General features: G+C 46.0%; 4 protein-coding genes and 1 non-coding gene across 5 annotated transcripts; 1 reads left to right on the top strand and 4 right to left on the bottom strand.

Annotated features, from left to right (window-relative positions):
* Positions 1-3033: 3033 nt before the first annotated feature.
* Positions 3034-4821, bottom strand: LOC100274547 (uncharacterized). Its single transcript, NM_001367787.1, has 4 exons — positions 4455-4821; positions 4027-4128; positions 3356-3673; positions 3034-3260 (listed from the first exon to the last, which is right to left on the bottom strand). The coding sequence occupies exons 1-4, from the start codon at positions 4773-4775 to the stop codon at positions 3198-3200; spliced, it is 804 nt and encodes a 267-aa protein (NP_001354716.1). The 5' UTR covers positions 4776-4821; the 3' UTR covers positions 3034-3197.
* Positions 4822-5134: 313 nt separating this feature from the next.
* Positions 5135-7755, bottom strand: LOC100382718 (Exosome complex component RRP41-like). The gene is made up of 7 exons (NM_001175441.1): positions 7645-7755; positions 7156-7234; positions 6622-6724; positions 6415-6535; positions 5870-5958; positions 5622-5771; positions 5135-5542 (listed from the first exon to the last, which is right to left on the bottom strand). Exons 2-7 carry the CDS (start codon positions 7230-7232, stop codon positions 5453-5455), a joined length of 630 nt encoding a protein of 209 aa, NP_001168912.1. The 5' UTR covers positions 7233-7234; positions 7645-7755; the 3' UTR covers positions 5135-5452.
* Positions 7756-8141: 386 nt separating this feature from the next.
* On the bottom strand, positions 8142-8215 carry TRNAI-AAU (transfer RNA isoleucine (anticodon AAU)). Its single transcript has one exon. It is a non-coding gene; the product is annotated as a tRNA-Ile (tRNA).
* Positions 8216-9227: 1012 nt separating this feature from the next.
* On the bottom strand, positions 9228-10211 carry LOC100281118 (EF hand family protein). Its single transcript, NM_001159164.1, has one exon. The coding sequence runs from the start codon at positions 10091-10093 to the stop codon at positions 9482-9484; it is 612 nt and encodes a 203-aa protein (NP_001152636.1). The 5' UTR covers positions 10094-10211; the 3' UTR covers positions 9228-9481.
* Positions 10212-16526: 6315 nt separating this feature from the next.
* On the top strand, positions 16527-18223 carry LOC109940736 (uncharacterized). The gene is made up of 3 exons (XM_020540773.3): positions 16527-16824; positions 16948-17018; positions 17623-18223. Exons 1-3 carry the CDS (start codon positions 16746-16748, stop codon positions 17740-17742), a joined length of 270 nt encoding a protein of 89 aa, XP_020396362.1. The 5' UTR covers positions 16527-16745; the 3' UTR covers positions 17743-18223.
* The last annotated feature ends 6042 nt before the right edge of the window (positions 18224-24265 follow it).

The raw sequence follows: 24265 nt of genomic DNA, 5'->3' as shown, positions 1-24265 counted from the left end.
TACGCCAAAAGCTTACGGTCACAAAACGTGTGAAGATTTATAATCACCATAATAAGTGAACTAGGGTACATATTTATAGTCTGGAGACTTACTAACCCTAATGCGTCCAGGTTGAACTCTATCTTACTATTTTTAATCTAATCCTCTAAGCTAACATATTAGATACACGGTCGACTTGGCCTTGAAAATATCCGCGTAGGGGTTGATTTTCAAACTTTCCTTAATTGCTTCTCGAAACCCATTTAGGTTACCGTCAACTTCTGGTCCAGTTAAATTACGGTAATAACCATACTTGCATGTATATCAGGTAAAACTCATCAGTTATTCGAGTTTCGGTTATCCATGGTCATCTATGTCTCTACTCCGCCTCCCGCTTCGCTTCTAGTGAATGGAATCCAGTGGCGGAGCTACATGGTATGTCGTATATGCCACGGCATACCCTGTGAGCAGCGTCCCCTCTGGTATGGATGCGGGCATCTGCTCCGCTGAGCCTGTGTCCGGCCTGCTGTCTGCCCGGCCTGCCCATCCCAAGTTGGCGTGACCACGGCGACCTTGTGGTTGGGCAGCTGACGGTAGAGCCGTAAAGGCCACAAAGATTGTGTGCAGAGCGTAGCTTGTTGTGTTATCAATATATGTTGACATCGTCACGGGACATAAACACTCGTGAGATCCACGTGACACTCATGAGACCTAAAACATTTATGTTCCTTTGAAAGGCAGTCAACAAATAATGTGTAAATATCTAATACTCCTTTATGGTTGCATTTGAACTATCAATATGAATTTTAAACCATTTATATTGTATTTAATGGATGATTTAACTTAATCGTTTAATTTAGGTCTTATTCATTACTTAGTGCATCAATAATGGATCACGATGTAAATTCTATAATTATTATATAATTATAAAATAAATTTATCAGGTTATGTATAAATTTTTTGAACGACATACCCTTTGATAAAATTCTAGATCCGTCACTGATGGAATCTGACCGTCCGCGCCGGCAACGCCAGCGTGAGAACGCGATTGCATGATGGCAAGGCGATGAACATGTAGCGATTGGACTAGGCCTCATCCAGTCATCCTCATGCAGTTGGGTCGCTGCTGGCCTGCTCTTTTTCCCAACACGTTTAGAAAGTTCCATGGCGTTTACATAAGGAAAAATTCTTTCTCTGAACTATTATTAATGACCAAATTAATTACCTCGCTTTCCCAAATAAGAGCGTTCTCAAGGTTGTTTTGTTATTTTGTTTAAAATTCGATATACACCTGAGAAGGTTTTAAGCTACAAAAAATGTCTCTAAGTTTGTGAATATCGTGACAAAAAACATAGAGAACATGAAATTTCTCCGGAAGTTTCCAGAGATTAGATTTGATATTAGAAGAATGAGGAAGTATTATAAAAATAGAGAATTTAAACAATACATGTCTAAATGCGTTTAAAACTTTTCACAACAAAAACACATCAATTAGAATGCTTTGGAACTATTTAGTTTCTCATAAATATCTTTTCATTTCTTGTAAAGCTAAATCCACCTTTTTTTAAAAAAAAACTTCTTGAGATATTTTATGAGCTCTAAATATCAAGGTATGACAAATGCGTATGTATAAAATTTTGATGAAAAAATGTTTCTAATGCATGTCTTTAATATGTAAAGGATAAGATATAGAGAATGTTGTTGAAGATGAATTAGATTTAAAAAGAATCTTTTTGAAAACTCTGTAAATGACAGATATAGAGTGAGAGATAAACCATGTTTGGCACAACTGATATTGTTCAAAAAAACATCTTATCTAGGAAGTCGGTGAAAAGTAGGTTCTATTTATTGTCTGCTTTTAGTTTATTCTAAAAAACAGTTTAACTGATAAGTTGTTGTACAAGCGTCTTGTTTAATACAACTTCTGCTTGAATATGTGAAGAAAACGTGGAATAAGCATACTACACATAGCCTAAGACCCTAAAGAACCAAACCCTATTATCTTTGGAATCAAAGACACTAAGGGCTTGTTTGAGAGTAAGAGTAATGGAGGGGATTGAGGGGCTAGAATCCCTCGCTATTCAAAATTGAATAATGAGATATTTCAGTCCCCTAAATCCCCTCTATTACTCTTGCTCCCAAACAAGAGTCAAGGGTTTGCTCAGTTAGATGTGGATTGAAGAAATTGGAGATCCTTAAATCCTTTGTTAGTCAAAATTGAATAGAAAGAGATTTAATCCTATCAATCCTTGTACATCTGAACATGCCACCCCTAAAGGCTTGTTCGGTTTGAAGGGGATTGGAGAGGATTAAATTTGCTCCTATTTAAATTCATATAGAAGAGGATTTAGGGTGTGTTTGATTAGGAGTGGAGAAGAATGGAGCGACTTCGTTCTAGTTTTTTTTATGTTTGATTTCTAACAAAAGAGGAGCGAAGCGGCTCCTAGAGTCTCGATAAGAAAATTTACCATAAATAGTTGGAGTGCTCCGCTCCACCAAAATGGTCGGATGCGATCTCTCTCTCGGACACGGGCACTCTCCTCCCTCTTCTTCCATCTAAACTTATATAACTCTCCAACTAAACAAAGAACAGAGTGACTTCGCTATATTTTACTCTTCAACCAAACAAAAAATAGAGTGTCTCCATTATACTTGCCAAACGGAGAATAGGACGGCTCTATTCTCAAAAACTAGAATGGAACCACTCCATTCTAATTAACTCTCCACCAAACACAACCATTCTAATCTCCTATCTCATCAATCCACCCCTAACCAGACAAGCGGTATTCGAACATGGTGATAAGGGGGGAGGGGCTGGCGGGCTGCCATTGCAGCCAGCCTTTGGCAATGCCGGTTTTCATTTTGAGCTGAGCTGAATACAAGTTTTCTTTTCTAGAGCTGAAATTTTTCACCCTACCTCATCAGAGACGGGGATTCATACACGACACGTGTCATCACGAACATTCAGGAAAAAGCGCTCTTGAATGTTTGTTATGTACGCATGTGGCACAACTTTGTTAAGATTTCTACTTCTGTTTAAAGGCGCGACGAGTATAGAAGGGTTGGGAAAAATATCTTCCTGTGGACAGCAGTTTCACTTCTAGTCTCTCATTATCAGCAATTCAGCATCTTGTTACTCATACGGAAGAAAGAATAGACGCTACAAACTAGAACTTGTGAACACACGCTATTGACCTCTAAACCACCTTAACAAAATCTCAAAATTCACGCCTGGGCTTTGATTCTGCAACCGTGACTCGGATCTGTCTACCATCCAAGTCCTGCAATGCGATAAAACATTCAGATTAGCACATCCTCTACGTACAACATTGTACAAGACACGCGAAAGGATCAAAATGGCACAGAACAAACTTACGATGCCATCAAGGTTTGATATGGCATTGTTGACCTCCTCGGCAGAGCCATAGGTGACGAAACCAAACCCCCTTGACCTGCCGCTATCCCTGTCGTAGATGACCTTAGCATCCAGCACCTGTCCTTGCTCACTGAATAGGTTCTCCAGAGTCGAGTTGTCAACGCCCCATGCAAGGTTCCCCACGTATACCTTGTTCCCTGAATCGACAAAGCTGCCGCCGCCGCCACCACCACCACCACCCCTTGGTGCTCTTGGTGCGGATCCATCTCTAGGTGGCGGTGGCCCGCAGTTCACCCTCAGAGGTCTTCCTTGAAATGTCTGTTTGTGTGGCAAGATTAATTATAATTAGTCAAGAGTCTTATCTGCAATCTGACGCACTATGTGTGTGCTCAGAAGAAGAATTCAGTCTCAAACAGCTAGCAGGAAGCTATAAGCAATGATTGGTTATAAGGTACGATTCTGATTTCAGGTTATTGAGTAATGGAAACTTTGATGCAAACCCTGAATCTGAAAACCCTAAGAAGTGGTACAAAACACCAGCATTATAATCCTAGTATAGACCACTGTCTTATCAGTACCGCTGCATATTTTTCTTCAGTTAAATAGCTGATCATCAGATTCAGAAGCACACCAAGAGAACAGTTAGCTTAAAAGAGTGGAAGCGTCCTTACATAACCGTTGAATTGCTCGACAGCAGCCCCGGCTTCTTCAGCTGAAGACATTGTCACGAATCCAAATCCACGACTCCGCCCAGTCATTCTATCGTATACAACCTAGTAAAAACACAAAGAAATCATGGGGTATTCTGTATTCAAACACAAAAAAACTTAACGCATGCGTGCAGCTCCGTTGTCGGACATGACTATTTGAATACCATGACGATTCTTGTCACTACTTTCAGTAGTACGAATCAATTCAGCCATACAGATATCTAAACTGCGTGTAACCTTTAAATGTAACTTAAATTCAAACTAGTCGCTATAGCACAGTATACATATTTCTTTTAAAAAAATCAAATACAACTTGAACTTCAAGTAAACTGAACTGACTGACGACTAGCAATTACGAAGACAGAAAGGACCGGAAAACTTGTATATACCTCGACCATCTCGACGGAGCCAGCCTGCTCGAAGAGCCCGGCCAGCTGCGCACTGTCGACGCTGAACGGCAGGTTACCGACGAACAGCTTGAGGTCCTCGGAGAACTCCCCGTCCTGCTGCTCCGCGCCCTCGGTCCCGTACTCCGACGACACCGCGACGGCTACGGGCTCGAAGACCCGCCTCGCTGGCGCCGGCGCCGACACAGCGCGCAGCGGCAGCGTGAAGGGGAGGAAGGCCGAGGCCGCGGGCGCGGCCGGCTTCGGAGAGGATAGGGCGAGGAAGCGGGGCGAGAGCGAGGTGGAGAAGAGCGCGGCCGCCATGATGTGAGGATTTGGTGATAAGGTTCCAGGACCTGGCTGGTGACGAATGGGGGGATAGCACGGGAGGACTGGGGGGAGTGAGGAGGGGCTTAAATATCCAACGGCTCGCGCGGTCGGGCTGGCTGTTCGGATATTTGCCAGAAACGAGATATTTTTTGCGGCGCTGGGAAGGGGATTAGGAACGTGTGGCCCACTGCCAGTGCAAGTAAGACTGGCCGACTGGAGTTGCTGGTCGAGCTGCTACCACGCAGCGCAATGCTGCAATGGATGGCGCATGATTTGCGAGTTGCGAGCCACTAGTAACTAGGCTAGGAATTTCATGTAGCGAGTCCGACCTAAAGCATGTGGAAACAAGGGGTGAAAAGCTGAGAGCAGCAAAATGTTTTTTCACCCGAACCAAAAAAATTCCAGCTCCTGGTAGAGTAAGAAGTGTTACAGTACGCGGAAAAAGAAAGATACAGATGCTACATGAAGGCAAAGGTCAGTCAGAAGTACGTTACATGCCAAATACACACTGCCCTGCAATTTCTTCCCGGTTTGACAGCTTTTGCCGTGAAGGAGACCATCATCATAACCATGCATCATGCTCACTCAAACATCAGGCCGATCAGCCTCCCCTGCCTACAGAATTTGTACAGCTAAGAACATCTGTTGTTGCCAGTGCTCTCTCTAACACGTCATTCACACGTCAAGGTAGCGGTATCTTTCAAGCGGTCACGCAATATGTCACCCAGCTTGCTGCAAGCATCCATACAGAGCTCTACTGCCTGTTGACAAAGGTAACAAGAGGTTAGTATTTGTTAGAGCCTTGATACCATCGTGTCTAACGCAGTAGGCAGCGCATACATTGGTTATTCTGCCATCGCTCCACTCTCCAGTGAGCGTGAGCTGCGTGATCTCCTTGCGGGCTGGCATGAAAGCCACCACAAGGCTTCCGTCTTGCCATGCTTCCTCGTCTGAGGTTGGATCGATGATGATGTTCTTTCTGAAACAGGACTGGGCAAGGAAGTAAAATCTGGTCATCATCAAGCTTAACTGATAACTGATGGTTTAGGTGCAAGTATCATAGAGCAGAAACAGCATGGGGGGCATACCACGGATACAGATGTAACAAGGTCATACATCATGATTCCAGCATCTGCCAATGCAAGACTAGCGCATGATATAATGATGGGAAGATCACCTGAAACGAAACAACTGCAGGTAAGGTCCTGCATTTCAACAAGGAAACTTATGCAGAAAGAATTGGTCATAGAAGAAAGGTTTCCATTGAAACAATAGATATATATAATGGAAGATGGGCTGTAAAAATTATCCCTTTTTTGAAGGAAAAAATGTACCCACAATCCATCATTTCTACCAATAATATAGCAATATCTGACTGACATAAGAATTATCAACTCAAAACACATTAACCCCGTACAGTTTTGTAGAATAAGCAAATACTATGGGAGTATGGATAACACGTTCAATCTATGCATTTGTCATTTACGACTTAGCTCTAACTATTAGAGGCTCTAGCATGTCACAAAGATGAGCAGCATTCCTACTTCTTAAACAAGAACAGAACTTGCACATATGTAAAAAAATCTATGCATTATATTTTTCTCAAAAAATCAAGGCTAGAATAGTATCATACTGCCACCAGACTCAAGAACCAAGGCAAAAACATCAACAGTGGTCTTTGGAAAAGTGTGCAGCATTACTGCGCCTTCCAGAGCTTTATGAAGCATCGATGAATACTCTTTGTTGTCTGCTCCCTGGAAATAAGATGAAGACAATCAACTACAAATACCTTACAACAGTTAGTCCAAACAGAGACACGAGAGGTAAGTACATGCTGTACCTGTCCACGCACTGGAGTGGCAAAGGTTGTATAGCTCACATTGCAATTGAGCCTACCAACGTCACTGTACATCATTGCTTTCTTACTTTCCCTTGGTCCAAAACTGCAAAGGTGATAATTAAAGAAGAGGAACGATAAACCAATAAGGCATTCAAGATAAGTAAAGAATCTCAAAACCATCAAGTTCACAGACAAGATAGAGGAAATTCAAATATAGCAATGCTAAGAAACACATACAAGAGTCCCAGTAATGTCTCCGGTGAGCAATGATTGACCTTATAACTAAACTCATGAGTGGCAAGAGCATAGCAGCACAAAACTAAAACCATGATTGTCAAATTACCAACAAGAAATACAGCTTGACCCTAACTTGCTCTTATTTCATTCCAAATATACCAATATAAATATTTAACAGGCCAAGGAGAGTGCGGTGATGTGCAGAATATTGAAGTGAAAGACTAGCTTTTTCACATTTGATATCCAAAATCTAAAACATACTATGAAAAGGGTGGTATCAAAGAATGTTGCACTTACACCGATACAATGACCTTTGTCTTCCCAAATTCTGCATAAGCAGACCCTGATGCAGCAGTAGTTGGTCCTGTCTGCATAACTGCAAGACACATGGTTAATTATTAATTAATTGGAAAATCCAGAAATGAATGCTTCTAGTTTCAACTCCACAGAACAACAGGTAGTATCGTTTGAATGAAGGTTAAGGTTCAATTTGTAGTAGACCACACTGGCATACAAACATGGGACAGATAGTTTAAAGAGGAATGGTACCCAACTACCCAAGCAGTAGATGACGCAGTAACTAAACCGAGTGTAACCCAACGAATGGCATGTCCGGCGTAGCTCAAACACGCCCTTACTCGTGACTCATCACGCGTAACGTCGAACACCATAAGCACGGGGCTGGCAGGGCAGGGCAGGGCAGGGCAGGGGCAGACCAATGGCACACAACTAAAATTCTAAAGCAAGAGAAGGTAGAGAGAGGCCATGGGGGAGAGAGGTAATTACACGCTGGCCGGCAGTCGTGGAAGGAGCGGCCGTCGGCCCGCGGCCAGTCGGCGTCTTCGGCGAGGTGGCGCCGCAGCTCCTCCTTCCTCTCCCGCCGCCTGTCTCCTGCGGCCGCCGCCGGGGAGTACGTCCCTGGACCCGCCTGCGCCGACATCGCTGGAAACCACGAGCGCGTCGCCGCCGGCCGCCGGGTCGAACACTCGAACTACAGCGGGGGAACGGAGCGGAGCCTGCGCCGGACCAGCAGGAGAGTTGAGGTGGCTTTGCTAGGGTTTTTGATAGATAAGCGGGCTGTGGCCTGTGGGCTAGTCCGGGATCACTTCAATTGAAACTAGGATCAGAAGCCCAAGAGGTGGTGATCTATGGCCTATGGGCCACAGCTGTTACAGAACCCTAGGCCGAAGTAAAGCGTGATCATACTCCATGCGATCGGCCCAGGTACAGTTAGACAAAGTTGCGAAAAAAAAAAGACTTAAAAAATTGTTAATTAAAAATCTTGGCCCATGCAGGTCTCGAACCTGCGACCTTCGCGTTATTAGCACGACGCTCTAACCAACTGAGCTAATAGGCCTATTTGATATATATTTTAAAAAGATTGTATAATATAACATATATTTGTTCTGATCATGGCTGAAGAATTCTGATACAAAGAAGCCGCTATCTCGAGAGCAGGAAATCCCGAATCTTATACCGCACGCACGTTGATTCAAAATTGGTCGCTTGTTAATTTATGCCGCGGAGAGTGAAGATCACTGCATATCTCGAAACCAGCCTCACGCGATCAGATTCTCACAGGAAAGCGGACAGACAGTTCTTAGCTCCTCCTCTCATTCTGATAGCGAGAATATATTCATGCATGCTGCCCGTCAGGGCGTCGTTTATCATGTGCCTTTCACCTCACAGCTACGGATCCATGACGCTGCATCCAGACTCCAGAGAGCAGTAGGTGCGGCCGTGTACACCTCACCAGCGGCCCAGGCTATAGCTTCCTGACAGCTTCCGAGCCCGTGCGGGGGGACTGCTAGTGCTAGTGCTACTGCTAGCAAAGGCTACCCCGGCTTGGACCGTTCCGGGCACGTCGGTGTCATGCCGGCAAGTTTCCAACGCCACCCAAGTTCTCTGTGCCTCTGAAGTCTGAAATGAAGGAGACCCCTGCGAAACTTCGTGGAAGGGAAGGGCGCCGCCACAGCAGCATCTGGGTCAGGCCGGCATCGACGCCAACTAACAACAGGAACACATGAAAGCTGCGACCCTGACGAAACGGATCGGGCCAGATTCGGCGAATTCGGTGGGATGCTTTGAAGGTTGAAACCATTGCGCTTGGATTTTTGACCGAAGTTTGCAGAAACTCCAGGCGCGCGTGGTGGACTACGAATAGTGAGTTTCAAATTCGCCCCCACATGGATTGACCTTCACGTGGAATGAAGCGGATGTATCATGCGTCTGATCATGCTAGAAATTACATTTATCGTCTCTTCAGATAAAAGCGTTCGAGTTGGCAAAAAAATAAAAAGAGAAAAAAAAAAGACAAGTCATCCAGGATTTAGCATTGGTACAGATAGTAGAAGATCATCAAATCGAGATGTTTGCAACCGGCAAATTAGTTCCATTAAATCATAGTAGTTCTTAGTTTGGGAATTAGTGCGTTAATTGCTGCACAGTTGAGTCCACCCCCAAAGCTCATGGCAGGAGGGAAAAACACACGCGCGCCAGCCAGTGAACACCTCTCCGAATGGTGCACTGTCTCATCTCCTGCCACGAGCAGCCGAGGCAAACGAAGAAGAACGAAGAAGAAGAAAAAAAATGAAGGGACAGCTTCTCTGCCCCCTCTGTGGCTTCAGCACAGGCCGTTCTCGAGGAACCTGACGAACTGGAACAGGCTCATCCGGGCGTCCCGGCCGCCGCCGGCCGCGACGACCATGGCGCGGCACGCGGCGGCGTCCTGCCTGACGCCGAGCCGCGCCAGGGCGCACTGCAGGTCCTCGGCGCCGATGAAGCCGTCGCGGTCGGCGTCGAAGACGGCGAAGGCGCCCCGCACCTCGGCGAAGCTGGGCTCGTCGGCGTCGAAGAGCGCGGACACCTCGTCGCGGCCCATGGCGGCCGCGAGGCCCTCGCCTTTCCCGGCCGCCGCGAGGCCGATCGTAGCCATGATGGCCTCCACCTCCGCCTTGCTCAGCGCGGCGTCCTCGCCGTCCAGGGGCGCCGCGGCGGCAGCGGCAGCGGCAGCGGCAGGCGGCGGCGCGTGCTTGGCGTTGGCGGCGGCAGGCGCGGCCGGGAACAGCGCCCTGGCGAGCGAGTGCAGCAGCGACGAGTGGCTGCGCGCCAGCGCCGAGGCCGCGGCGCCCAGGAAGCTGAGCAGGTACGGGATGACCAGGAGCGGCTCCCGGAACGAGAGCATCCGGCGCAGGAGCGGCCGCGGCGCCGCCATCGCGTTCGTCCTCTCGGCCATGTCAATCGATCGGGCTTGGTATTAGCTTGTCGTGAGAAGGAAGGTGCTAGCTTTGCTTTGCTTTGCTTGCTCCGACGAGTTGCCGCCGCTGCGATGATGCGCTGGGTTGTGGTTGGATAGATGGTGGTGGGGGTGGAAGCGAGCTTTATATATACGAGACCCGACGGCGAGGGCAAGGAATATTGGGCGGTGTGGCAGCTTTGTGCCGGGCGGGAGGCGGAGGAAGGTCACTTGCATTGCATGGCGCGATGGCATCGGCTCGGTCCTTGTCCTGGCAGCGCGCGGGAAGGTGCCTGTCTGCTTCCGCCAAGTACTTGGCACTGCGACTGCGAGAGGGACAAGCTGACGCTACCACTTGGTCCGGAAAATCCCCGGGAAATTCTTAAAGAAAAGGCGTGGTGGATCGGTATAGGTGCCGAGGTCGCGCGTCCTCGAGAAAACGGGTGGAAATTGGGGCGGGCCGCTGGGGTGGTTGCGCATTGCGCTGGATGCGGCTTCAGTTCGTGTGATCCGTCGCCGTTGACACTGGACGATACACACCCAGCACTGCACTGCTCTCGGCAGACGGCAGGGACGAAGCTTCCGCGAAGTGCTGCGCGGCGGCTACGGTTACCTAGCTGGCTACCAGGCTCGGGGTAGTGCGTTACGTGCTCTGCCAACCTGATCGATCGGAGACCGGGAGAGACGGAGGAGAAATCCCAGAGTCCACTCACTCGTTTTTTTTCTGAATGCTGCTGTTCCGAGGGACCTGTCAGTATGACTCCGACGAGCTTCATGTTGTGTGTGAAGCTAAAGTTTCGTAATTTCGTGCGCGGTTGGGGTAATTGGTGTGTAATCGTGAGACTGTGCGCCGTATGGATCGGACCAAACAAACATGCAGTGCGAAATTAGAACGAGTGCACTCGTCATAGTTAAAAAATTCTACCGTTGAGGATCGAAATACCGAGTTCAAACGTGAAGCAGATAAGTGTTTGGGTCGGCTTCTGGATGGATTATTGTCGTCAGAATTGGCTTCTGTTAGATGTTTTGCTTCTTAGTTCGCTTCTATGAGAATCGCTTCTCTAAAATCGTCTAAAATGACATAAATGTAGATTCTGTCGATTCGTCGCGACGTAATAATCCACTGCTTTTATAGCCCCCTAAACCCTACACCTCTTCATATTTCTCCATTATATCCAGATTCTTGTGAAATCTGAGATAACATGCATGACTGGAATCTACAAAATCTGAGATAGGAGGTTATTCTAAATTGAATTAGGAAATTTTATAGATTTTTAGAAATCTATTTCGTTGTAATACCCGTTTGGTTGAGAACCCGTATTTTCAGCTGCGAATAAAGTTGAACCAAATACACCATTAGTTTATTCATGAATCCAGATTCTTAAAGAAATTGTGATGGAGTGACTGAAACTGTAACATAATGTCTGAATGAGTGAATGGCTGTAAATACACACGGACCCCAAAAAGCGGCGAAATCGGATCCGTTCCATGTGCGATCTGGTGGACTTGTTCCACTGACTGATGGGCTAGCTGATTAATTAGTTTGGTAGGACCGTAGGTTCAGGTGATGCATCGATTGATTAATCACCATATGTGACAAATGTATGGCAACACTATTTATCATCTAGTGTGATAAACCAATAGTCTATCACCTAGATCCAACCCAACACATTGGATTAAGTTAGCTACATATGTATAGGACAATGCTATTCATTATCCTGGGTGAAGTTCTACCCGGTCGGTAATTACTTAAAAACACTTAGTAATTTGAAGTACTGACTGAATATCGTCCGGTCGTTATCGGTAATTACTGGTTAGTATAACAAATACTCCCTCTGTTTCTTTTTATTTGTCGCTGGATAGTGTAAAATTGCACCATCCAGCGACAAATAAAAAGAAACGGAGAGAGTAACATATATGTGTATATATATCACTATTATTCTACCAAACATTAAGTAATTGGAGTTGCTAAGCAAGTTCCTTAGCATCAACACCTACTTTAATATACTTAAAATCATAAATGCCGTCGTTAAGGAAATGCAAGTTTCTTAGCAGCGCACACTTACATAAACAATCCTACTAAAATAGGAAGCGCAAAGCGTACAAATGACAAGCATTAGCTGCCACTGCCAGCCCCACAGGTACGGCCGGCAAAGGGAATCCCACAGGTCGAAATTGCTCCGCGCTAGCCGGACGGCCGACGTCGTGCGAGCCACCCTGTCTGTCCAGCAAGCATTCGCATCGCACGCACGCACGTCGATGATCAGCAGCCGCATCCCGCACCCCCCCCTGCCCATTTTCTTATGGCCTGCACGTACGCTGATCCGGATCTGGTGTCGGGCGGAGCCGAGCAAGATCCGGCCAGTGGCCTCGCTGGCCCGTACGTGTGTCGGGCCACTGTCGCCTGGGGTCCAGGGGTCTCGGTACAAAAAAGCGCCACGGCTAGCTAGGAGCCTGCTGTGCGGTGCGTGTCAGCTTGTGCGTGCTGTGTGCACACCCGGATGAGGCCAACTTGGTTAGCGCGCTTGCTCGACGAGCGAACCAGACGGCCGGCGGGGTCCGTACGAGTGTGCCTGCGTATACGCCGTGGGCACGGTCTGACGCTGCCACGTGCGCGCGTGCCTCGTTTGCCTTCATGAACGAGAGAGACGGGCTATTAGCTGGCATGACGCCGCGGTAACCCAGATCTGGTCGGTCGGGCTTACTTAGCCCTAGCGTGTGCTGTTACCTTGCAATTTGCAACGACAGATACTGGTAATGCTGCAGACTGACAGCTAGCGTTACAAGCATGGATTGCAGCAGGATTGGCGCCGTGCAGTACGATCCGGCATGGCGTTGGCGTTGTTTGATGAACTTGGACTGGTGCTGGTGCATTTGCATCGCAAGAGCTGTCGGCAGGTGCCTGTTGCATCTTACGAGTAGTTAATTGGTTGCAGGCCGACAGAGGAAACGGGCCTCAAAGTTTGGCGTTTTGAACGAGTAGTACGGAGGACGATGCTCTGCTGCTTGCTCGACTGTCGACTCCGTCGCCAGTCCGTGCTCCCGGTCCCGGACCAGACAGACCGACGCGAGCAGGGGGCTCGTTCTCGTTCGTAACCTGATCGGTTGAGCAAATCTTCAGCGGCCGGCTGCGAAAAAGAGTACGTACTTTGAAATAACGCGCGCACCGGCCGTGTCAAAAATAATAGCTACAGCACACCTGGGGCCTAGTACGTTTCTGCTTGTTGCACGCTACTACATAGAGAGTGAGCTCTCTGTTAGTGTAAAAAAACGGCAGGTCGAGACGATCGGTGGTAGGGCTGCAAATGGGTGGGTGTCAACGGATATTTTAGGTGGGTTTAAAAAAATAAATTTGTTTTGATGGGTTTTAATTATGAACGGCTTAGGTTGGGTGTATTTATTTTTTATTGCATGTCAAATTTATTAATATCTATGGGTGTAGATGGATTTGTATAGACATGAGCTACATGGGTCTTCACCCATCCGTATTTGACTATCAAGTATCCCAACAGACTTACAGTCTTACATACCCAACTCAAGTACTCAACTCTAACTCATGTGCTCCATCCCTGTGCCACACTCAGAGCTCCTCTCCCGCCCTGGCGGCCGACGGCTCCTCTCCCATGCTCCTTCCTGCCCTGGCACATCCCGTTCCTCTCTCCGTGCTCCATCCCCTGCATACGCCAGCACGGTCACTCCTCTCCCGCCTACTCGCCAACACTAGCATGGGTCGTGCTCCATCCCCTGCAGACGTCGAGCCCCCTGCATGACGATTCGCTGGTTCAACTAGTTTTTTTTCTCCTTGCTGGTTGAGTTCCTCTTGAAGTTGGCAGCTCCACGTCCATTCACTGCGACATGTTTCAGATACTAGTATGTTTAGCCGTTCGTCCTTCTGACAGAACGTGACAATCGAACAAGATGTGTGTTTCTACTCGGTACATGGAGTACATTCTTGCAAGCATGTCATGTCTAGTTGCATCGTGATCCGTGTGGATAAAAACAACACTGCATTTCCTAGCATGTTTTTACTCCTTGACTGTGTCTGTCTCCTAGGCATTATTAGGGGTACTTCGGTTTTGATTTCTGAACACATGCAGACGGTAGATAGCCAACGACAGGCTTATCCATTCGAGAAACTATATTGTACTTTTATCTGCATTTCTTTAATAATTATAGATGATGAAACTATATGTTCTGTTTAGATCTCTAGATGTATTCTCTTAATTTAGCCTTTTACGATACAAACTTTCAATCATAACTATATGTTCTGTTTGGATCTCTAGATGATGAAACTATATGTTCTATTTGAACCCATAGATTTTCCATGGGTTTTCACTCAGTTATGGATTGGTTTGGAGTTAATAATGTTATTGGGTGGGATGAGTTTAATTTCCTCCTTATATTTTGGGTGGTTTTGGAATGGATGTCAAAGTTACTAGATTTGGGTGTGGGTTAGTGGGTTGGGTTTATTTGCCATTAGCAGGCTTAAGGGCATGTTCAATTGTGTTTAATGTATAGGCTCTTAAAATGTTTAAAGGGTATATTTGCAAAAAAAATCGTGGAGCTGTCTCTCCGCGAAGTGACGCCTCTGACTCGTAACCCAAGTAGCAACAAATGTATCACTTCTCACTGTACGAATTTATCGTCTGTTCTATCGATACGATGTTGTACAAACTCATTAATTCTATATTTATTAATAGACTATATTTATAGACATTTCATTGTATAATAAAGTGTTTTAGTTGTCTTTTGTATTTGGAGAACCATTTTAGTGTTTCTTCACTCTACATGACCTAATCCGTGGACAAGGATCGTGGCCGATCGAGGCATGGCTGCTAACCACGGACAAGGACGCGGTCCATGTCCATCCAAGGACCACGGCAGCAGCATGCAGACCGACATCGACCGGCTCAGCGCAGCGAATTCTGCGTCTCTGTCTCTCCGACACATGGAGCGGTCCGGAAAATCCCTCGTCGCCAAATTCCGGCCGGCAAGCGGTTCGGCTTTCATCAGGCGAACGGTCTACCGCGAAAGCGTCCAACGAGGCCCGGTCGGTCGTGTGATCGGGTCCATCGATCAGCTTCGCACTTGCTTCGATGATTCCTCTCCGGTCCTGAACCGGATCCTCGTGTAGTCGTGCGTGTGTGTCTCGCTGGGTCGCCGTTTTTTTTTCTTCCACCGTTAGTCGTCCGGGAAGGATCTGGCCGGATGGATCACGGCGGATGGACGGCGCGCCGCTTGACACGACCTATCCGCACCGCGGTCTCGACGAGACTTCGAAGAAACGAGCGAGGGAACGTGTGACGTGTCCCCGATTCGACGCTCGAGTGTGTAGTCGACTGAAGCTTCGGCGGCGGCGGCGGCCGGCAACGGCAGGGCTAACGTCGTGCCCGCGGTCCGCCCGCCGACACAACAGAGCGGGCCCGGCCCTTTGTTCTGGTGGAGCTGCTCATGGGCCCGCGGCGGGACTCGGGAGCATACGGAACTGATGAGGCCCGTAGGGACAAAGGCCCACTGGGAAGCATGTTTGGTTCGGCCAGGATTTTCTTTTTGATTTTCTTTCACGCTGAGTCCGAGTTGCTTGAGAAATTCCGATCTTTAACTTTTAATAATGACATCAAACCCTGCATTCATAAACATTTTAAAAATTCAAACTTGCGCAAAAGTTTGTTTGGATACGAGTGATTACTCATTTTTCTCTCGTTTCCTATTTTCAATATGTGTATATATTATCCTCTTTACTCGGCCTAAAAAGGGTGAGTGATTACGCGCAGAATCTACACAGGATTCAGCACTTAATTAGCGGTAGCGCGCAGTGACTGTTTACCTTTGAACCGCTCGTTCAGGTACCCAAGGGCCAGAATGAAGCAAACAACTTACATGATTACATCAACTTGATTCCTTTTTTTTCTTTAGAAACCAAACAGCATGATGACCACGGTTGACCCTTATTATCGGCACATCTGTCTGCCTCCATCCTACTGGCCACCAGCCGTTTTCAGATATATCTCATCCGTCTCCAACTCTCCGATCCATGCAGTCGTCGTACGTGGCACGCACGCATAAGATGGACAGTGGCGACGACAGGCGAGAGTTGAAAAGGAAAGACAACATCTGCTAGTTAATACCAGCAACCAGCATGCCTCCTCTGACCACGTATCTATCTACAATTTATCCCCATAATAGTATGCAGACGCCATCCTTATATCAAAATTAAGTTTAATGCCAATGATGGGCCTAAATCATACGTATTCTCGTTTGTTTCATTATTAAGAGATATTGGAACGGTGCCCCTTGCTTGGATTTGGAGCCGTGCCCCGTGCGGCAAGGCCATCTAGGAGTACATCATGCTGCTAGTCGCAAACAGCTAGCTAGGGCTCGGACTCAGGACTCTGTTATCTTTTTGCAGCACTAGCAGTGCAGTGGTCAGTGGTGGTGGACAAATCCATGTTAGGTAGGCGGCCAAATGCGTTCGTGCTGCCGTGCTGAGCGTCAGAAAAAGACTTGTTTCTCTCCCCGCGTGCCATGGCCTCGCCGGTCGTCGCGGCTAGCTATTTAACCTCTCGCCGCCTCGTCCAGCCAAGGAAAAGACTCAGATACGCACGTACGCTCCGGCGGTTTCGATCGAGCGAGGTGGGCGGAAGGAGAAGGCATGGCGAGGCTCCTGGTGATGATCTTGCTCGCTCTGTTTCTCCTCGCCGTCGCGCCCGCTCAAGCGGCTCGCTTCACAAGTAATTATCTACCGGTTGTCGTCTCTTGCTCTTGCTTCCATATATATGTCTTTCTTCCCTGCATGCGCACTGGATATCTGAACGGCGGCCGTGTGGTACGTGATTTCCATGTGGACGACGCAGATCACGCAGGGGGCTTGAGAGCGAGGATCGGCGAGGCTCCGGCGCTAGAGGCTGCGCAAGTTTCAGCAGAGGTACTGCACTTGACTTGACTGCATGCACTAGTACGTACGTCGTGTGTATATATATATATATATATATATATATATATATATATATATATATATATATATATATATATATATATATATATATATATATATATATATATATATATATATATATATATATATAAGAACATATCTAATGCACATGGAAGATTGATGCACATATTAAATCATAACCACTTATTTTAGATCTAACGTCTCTAGTTGTTTGGTATATTTTGCTAAGGACACCCTCCAACGTGGTGTGTGTAGTGGTGGAAGGTGTTATTTGTAAATTGAATGATCAACTAGAGACATTAGATTAAAAATGAGTGATGGTGATTTAATATGTGCACCAATCCTCCATGTGCACCAGATATATATATATATATATATATATATATATATATATATATATATATATATATATATATATATATATATATATATATATATATATATCCATTGTTTTGATCGACCTTGTTGTTTCTCTATTTTTTCCCTGTAAAATAAAATCTGTATATGTTCCTATAAAACCTCCCCATTGCAAACGGGCCTTGGTCTTATATCGGCCGTGCATGAAATGTTGCAGGAGAACTGGAGAAGCAACGCGGTGGTTGAAGAGATGTTTGGAAGGATGGCTCTACAGGTAACTGACTACCCGGGCTCTGGCCCGAACGATCGTCACACTCCCAAAGCACCGGACCCATGACGACGAGACAGAGACAAAGAGACAGCAGACAGTAGCTGCTTACAGAGATTTCAGGCTAATCTGGGGGTCTTTTGGTCTGGAAGGAAATCGTAGTAGGGACGACCTGTGCAAGTGTAAATATACTGTACCTGTGCTGCCTGAATGCCCACGCTTTCTGTTTGTGTGAATGAAAAAAATAAGCTGCTGAAAATTCCTTGAAAAGACACCGAGATGATAAGACCCACAGACCTGAGTTTCTTGATTTCTGTGTGCGTGTGCTTACGCTGTGCACCACAGATCCCCTCGGGGAGGATAGCGAAGGGCTGCTGCATTTTCTGACCTCGAGAACCTGATCGTACGTAGCAGACCTCAACACACAGCAAGATGCATGGGAAAAATGCTCAATGCAGTGGAGCTGAGGCAGGCAGCACAGAGGCAGTGACTGAAAAATGCTCAACGTCTTCCTCTTCGATCAATACGAATTCCTCTTCTCTTCTGTGAATATGACTTCAAGTCTTGTACGCAGCACGCGTGGATTGGTCACATGCTTTCCTCTTGCAATGTGTCTTGCCTTCAAATATATTTACCCCGTCCAAGAATAAAAACTACATATGTATCTCTTTTGTGAAGTCAAAACAGTCTCAAATTTAATGAAATTTAATTAAAAATATCAAAACCTATAAAAAATGTAGGATGAGTATTATAGGATTACCTGCAAAACGTTATTTTATACTGTAATAGAACTATCACTATGTTTATTTTTATCTCTATCTTCATTCTACTATATTTCACTATTACTCCAAGTTGTAAGTCAGGAACACTCAAGTTTTTTACAATGGCTATAGAATGAACATAATGCTTTGTGAATGATTTAGTCATAGAAACACCTTTCATTTATGGAGTGACTGAGTGAGTATGGTGCTTTATGCCTTTAACTGTGAGTTCTTCCTTGGTGTCCATCATAACACAATGACATCAGCAAAGAAAGTTGCAAGTTCAATGAAAAATATGAACACTTATCAGATCGACAATGTTTCCAACACGTCCAAGCCCATCCTGCAGTAACAATCAAATGAAGACTGAGCTTTGATTTTTAAAAAAAATCCAAAGACATTACAGTGCAGATGTCATGAAATTTGTCATTTGTGTACTTAGGATATTGACTGTAGCATAGTTTATTCTGGCAGTTACTTGCTTCAGTTTAGTCCTTCATCATATCGCAACTTCATACTGAGGCTACAAATGGAGAAAAAATGAGGTATGCATCTCACTGCAGACTTAATACATACATACATATGTCTTTCTCATTAATCTGATCTATCTGGTGATTTTATTACTATTTTCAAGGAAAATTGGTATACATCACGCCATCAATTTGAAAGCTAAGTTTATTAGTCTTGTGGTCTCTCTTACTAACATCAGCCTAACAACACTTTGTCTAGTCAACATTAGTTGACGTTTAAATGTATTGAACTGTTGGTGACCTGAATGTTTAGCAAACATATGAAGGATGAGCTACATTTCATATCAATTTGTGTCATAATTGGTTGTTCTGATAGCTGGTGTATTTGATGATGCAAGAAGCAAACACTTGTGAAGAAGACAAATTTTTAGGAATGGTCAGGAAGCGTTCTTTGTGCAAGTGTTAATTCGATGCTGGAATCAAGACACAAGGCTTTTTTGGCTCAGTCTACAAAAAAATTGTGAATGGTAGCCACAGTTCGATGTTCCTTAATCGAAGGTCACCAATTATACTTAATCTATGATACTGCACAACAACAAATCGACAAACACATACACATTTTTATGAAATGGATGAATGAGCTATCCCTAATCCTATCCACCAAAATGTGGATCACTGAATGATCTAACACACTTAAAATATGATGGATGGATGAGCTAACTCTAATCATATACACCGAAATCATGGATTCACGAAGACTGGTGTTGATAGTAAAAACATATACCTTTTGGTTTGGGTAGCGAACGACACAGGAGGGGCAGATCTGGCGGTCTTTGCTTCGAATCGTCGGTGTTGACGCCTCTGTTTTCTTCCGGATGCCGGTGAAGAAGACCGGCATGGGAGCGGCCGGTGAATTTACCTACGCTTCATTGGAGAAGACCGACGTGGGTTTGGAGGGAGGCATCGCGCGCTCCGTCGGTGGACGAGGGGGCGGGCACGGCGGTGGGATGGGTGGGGTGCGGGTGAGATTTGCTGGGGAGGCTGGCGCAAGGGGGCAGGGCTGGGGCTGCGGGTGCGGGGCGGGGGCAAGCGGGGGCACGGAGCTATGGACAACCTCCTTAGCTTCTTAATAGGAGTAGTATAGATATCAATATCAAGATTCAAAAAAAGTAGAACACCCCCAAATATACCATAAAGGGCAGCATCTTATTACAACAAAAGCACAACCAAATGCAAACAATAGCACTGAATTCAATATCTCCATTAGATCTAAAATTCATCAATACGATAACAACAAAGCAAACAACATCCAAGGTTAATATCAAACAGTACTGAAACCTAGGTCAAACAAGAATCCAACTATTGCATACAAACCATGTCGCCGGTAGCACCCGCGCCTCTTTCTCTCTCTCTTTGCGGTCATGGAGAGCGGGTGAAGGGATGGAGGGGGACGAAGGCGCTGGTTGGCTAGCAACCTAGCACGGCGTCAGGTCGCTTCGCTCCCCACCACCTTCGATGTCGATGCACAACATGCAACACGTGTGCTACGGATGAAAGAACGGTGAGGGGAGGCATGACCGGGGCTAACGACGGTTCGCGCGGGGGTGGGTGGCGGCGGCTACCGGAGGGAGGAGCAACTGAGCGAGAGGTAGGGCTGCTCGCGTGGAGTGTACGACCGGGGGGACACACGCGGGCGTGTGCAGCGAATACAGAGTCTCACAAACGGTGGTTTTCACCGGAGGCAGAATAGGGAGAGGCAGAACACAGAAAGGCAGAACCAGGGGAGACAGGCTACCCTTCTAGCTTTAATAAGTACATGTACAATTTTGCTAATAAGTACCCGACCAAGTGAGCCCTCACCCATAAGAAAATTTTCATGGACAATATTGGTAGCAACTTGGAGAGAAGCAACAATTATCTTTCTCAAAGAACCATTTTACTGTAAATTCTCTTAGGAGTCATTTTCTCAAAGAAGTACAAGTACCTAAAAATGGTGAAAGCATGAGGTGCACTAACACAAATCAATTATTCGTCAGAAAAATATAAAATCTAGTTCTCGGGTTTACTTGTTCAAAATCTCAATAAATAGAGTTAAGGATCCACTGCTTCCTCTTGTAGCATTAGTCATCTATTGAGCAGTAGAGGTGAACACACGTCTTGGTCAATTAAGTAGTATTAGTAGATCAATTGTCTTTACCTTTCACCATCCATTATCCCATCTTGGTCATCACCCCGGAAAAGAGGTTAACATGCACTTGGACATACAAGGAAGGATATGGAAGAGAGGGGAGAGAGAAGAGACATGGATCTGGTGAGGGGGCTGGAAACGACCAGATCTGGCGGTCGGCGCCACTGACCTCTCCGGCGATTTGGTGCCTCACATCTTGTGTCCGGCGTGCTCTTTGCTGTGTCTCTTGTCTTATCTCTATTTATATTCTTTGTCTCTTACTTTAGTATGGTGTGCACTTCATATACTCTTATCTGTGGTATAAGTTACTTGTGAAGTGTAGGACTCTTTGAGACAGGAACTTCATTTCCGCTGCCACCTACTCGAAACAATCTTCATTCCGCTATGATCCAGTCTTTGAGTAGAGTAAGGTTTTAAGTTTTATAGTGGCATAGGGAACTTTCAACAGTCGCAGGACCCCCGCTGTTGCGCGGTCTTCTTTGTTCGTCGAGGTCACGGGGAGAAGAGGAGGCAGCGATCGACGATTGAGCACGGGAGAGAGAGGGGCAAGTGGGCCACCAAGACATCTAGGAGGTGGCAACCTCCAAGAGTAACAAGTCGTTAATGTTTGCTCGGTGTGCCACCTAGTGCCTCAAGATCACTCAAAGGATGCAATGCACTAGAATCACTCACTAGAATGTAATATCTAGCAATGTGTGAGTGGGAGTGCTGGAGGATCACCAATGTGTTCAATGTATGCTAGAAATGGTCAAGAGAGCTACAATACACGAGCAACACTTCTATTTATACCCCTTCAACCAATACTAGCAATTATGGGCAAGATGCTTTCTTTCCGCGCACACGCGGACGATCTACGCCCTCTAACCGGATGGTCTGTCGTACAAGTAACTATTAGATTTCTCGTTTGAATCCTGTTAGAGATGTTAGAAAAGGCATGTTCAGACGACCCGTTGACCCTAGCCGAATGGTCCATGACCTGGCAACATTCAGTACCCGAGCAGTCGAGCACTGACCACAAAATTTTAACACGGGTGGACTGTTCGCCCAACTAGGCCAGACGGTCCGCCACCTGGAAGTAAGTACTGTCTGAGCTCAGTCCTCAGATAGTCCGCACTACCATCTACAAGAAACACACAGTCCCTACCCAACTCCAATTTGGCACCTGCAGATGGTCCACCGACCCCATCTAGACGGTCCACACAATCACTCAGGGACTTGTGCAATTCAGCAACTTCTCTGGTCAGGATCGCAAATAGGGGTGGTAATAGATCACGATCCAAATGTTTCTTCACAAAATGGTAGGTCCCTAAATAAATTTTAGTTCAAAAATGAATAGAAATAGGGCCCGATCCTAATTCGATATGATCCTTAAATCTTATAGTGTAAAATTTAGATCCCATTATCACCATAACCGTGGATGGACCGGCACCAAGGCCTGGACAGTCTGTAGTACAAAGGTAAAAAAACCACACCGAAACAGACCATATCTATTATCTCTCTAAGTGGATCGCTGACGGTCCGGCCTCCTGGCCCGGACGGTCCGCCGACCCCACATATAACCACTTTCCAAAACTCGATTTTGAAAAGATTTGAACTCTCAAATTCGAAAGCGTTGTTAGTCCTCATGCAAATGCAACATATAAATGCTCTACGAGGCACTAAATTTCACACAGAGAATTTCCATTGACCCCTCTTAATAGTACGACTATCTTGCCTACTAATATGGTCAATTTTCTTCTCTAAACACCTTGTGACCGGCAAAAGTAAAATCCTATGTTATACCTTTGCCTTAATTCATTCCACGACCAAAGTTTCAGTATCCGAGACTTTCAATAAAGCTCTTCTCCCTGTGGTCCAACATGCATTCTTATTTCTCCAATATTTCGTTAGTCCATAAATGGTTGTCGTTTATTACCAGAACATCACTTAGGGGCCTAGATGCTTCACAACTATCCCGGATCTTGGCGATGACCTCTTCTCCTTGAAGCTGATGTTGCGAGGCCCCAGAGCGTCTTTCTGTATGTCCACGATGCGATGCAGAGCGCCCCTTCGATCGGCGACGCAGGAGAGGGATCCAAAGTGGAAGATCTTCCCGGTGGTAAAGTTAAAGACGATGTTGAAGACGACGACCATGGAGCTGTCAGGAATTGACGTCACACCCCCTACCTGGCGCGTCAACGGTCGATGTTTGGTACCGACGGTGCACTATGGGGTGTACCACACAATGTTTTTTTGGGAGGATGGCAATGTCGATCGCAGCTCAATGGTTCGTGCAGAGCACAACAAAATACATCAAATTATACAGGTTCAGGCCACTAAGAGGTGTAATATCCTAGGTCCTGTGAGTTTTTGGTGGTTGTATTGCTCTGGTACGAGAATTACATGCATTTGCTAAAGAAAGAGTATGGAGGCGATGAGTAAATCTAGCTAGGTCTCATGGAGTTTCGTGGGGTGTCTAATTTTTTTAGGGGTACCACCTTGGCCTTATATAGCCCACCAAAGAGATAATCCTATAGATATTGGAATTCTATGCGCATCTACCCACATTTGCTATAGATGTGCCATGTCCTCCGAAGTCCCGTCTGCTTCTGTTCACACTCAGTTGACGACCTGTAAAGCCTTGTCGTCCAACCCACTAAGGCCTCTTCAACGACCCACGGATCGTAGCCAGGTCGTGGCTACCCGGAGGATATTCATCCCCCACAGACAGAGGTTACATAAACCTTGGATTCCACCAATTAAGACACAACTACCATGTTTTTATCATCTTCTTGGAGTTGCAGTAGGGCCCATGCCCTTGGCTGTGGCAAAGAGACGGATATGTCCTTTATACAGTAGTATAATATGCTGCATCTAAAGACGATGGGGTCCGTCTTGTTCAGTACAACGTAGTTGGTAGACGATATAGCCTTTTCTACTTGATAATACTTTATGGTTCTGGTACACTTCACTTGCGCACACATGGCTGGCTGGTTCACACATCTTATAGTGATCTTGAATACCCTACAACTTAATTCATGGCATACTATGCTTGTTAGGCATATAATATGGTACATCACACATTTAATATGTTGTATCTGAAACTTATTCATTAAGATAACGCTATCATCTTGTCTTTGTCTGTTTATATATGGGCTCCCTCTCCTGGGGTCATACTATCCCTACTAGGCCCA

The sequence above is a fragment of the Zea mays genome, chromosome 7, assembly GCF_902167145.1.
Source record: "Zea mays cultivar B73 chromosome 7, Zm-B73-REFERENCE-NAM-5.0, whole genome shotgun sequence".
NCBI classification, from domain to species: Eukaryota; Viridiplantae; Streptophyta; class Magnoliopsida; order Poales; family Poaceae; genus Zea; species Zea mays.
This window is presented reverse-complemented; position numbering and strand designations above follow the sequence as displayed.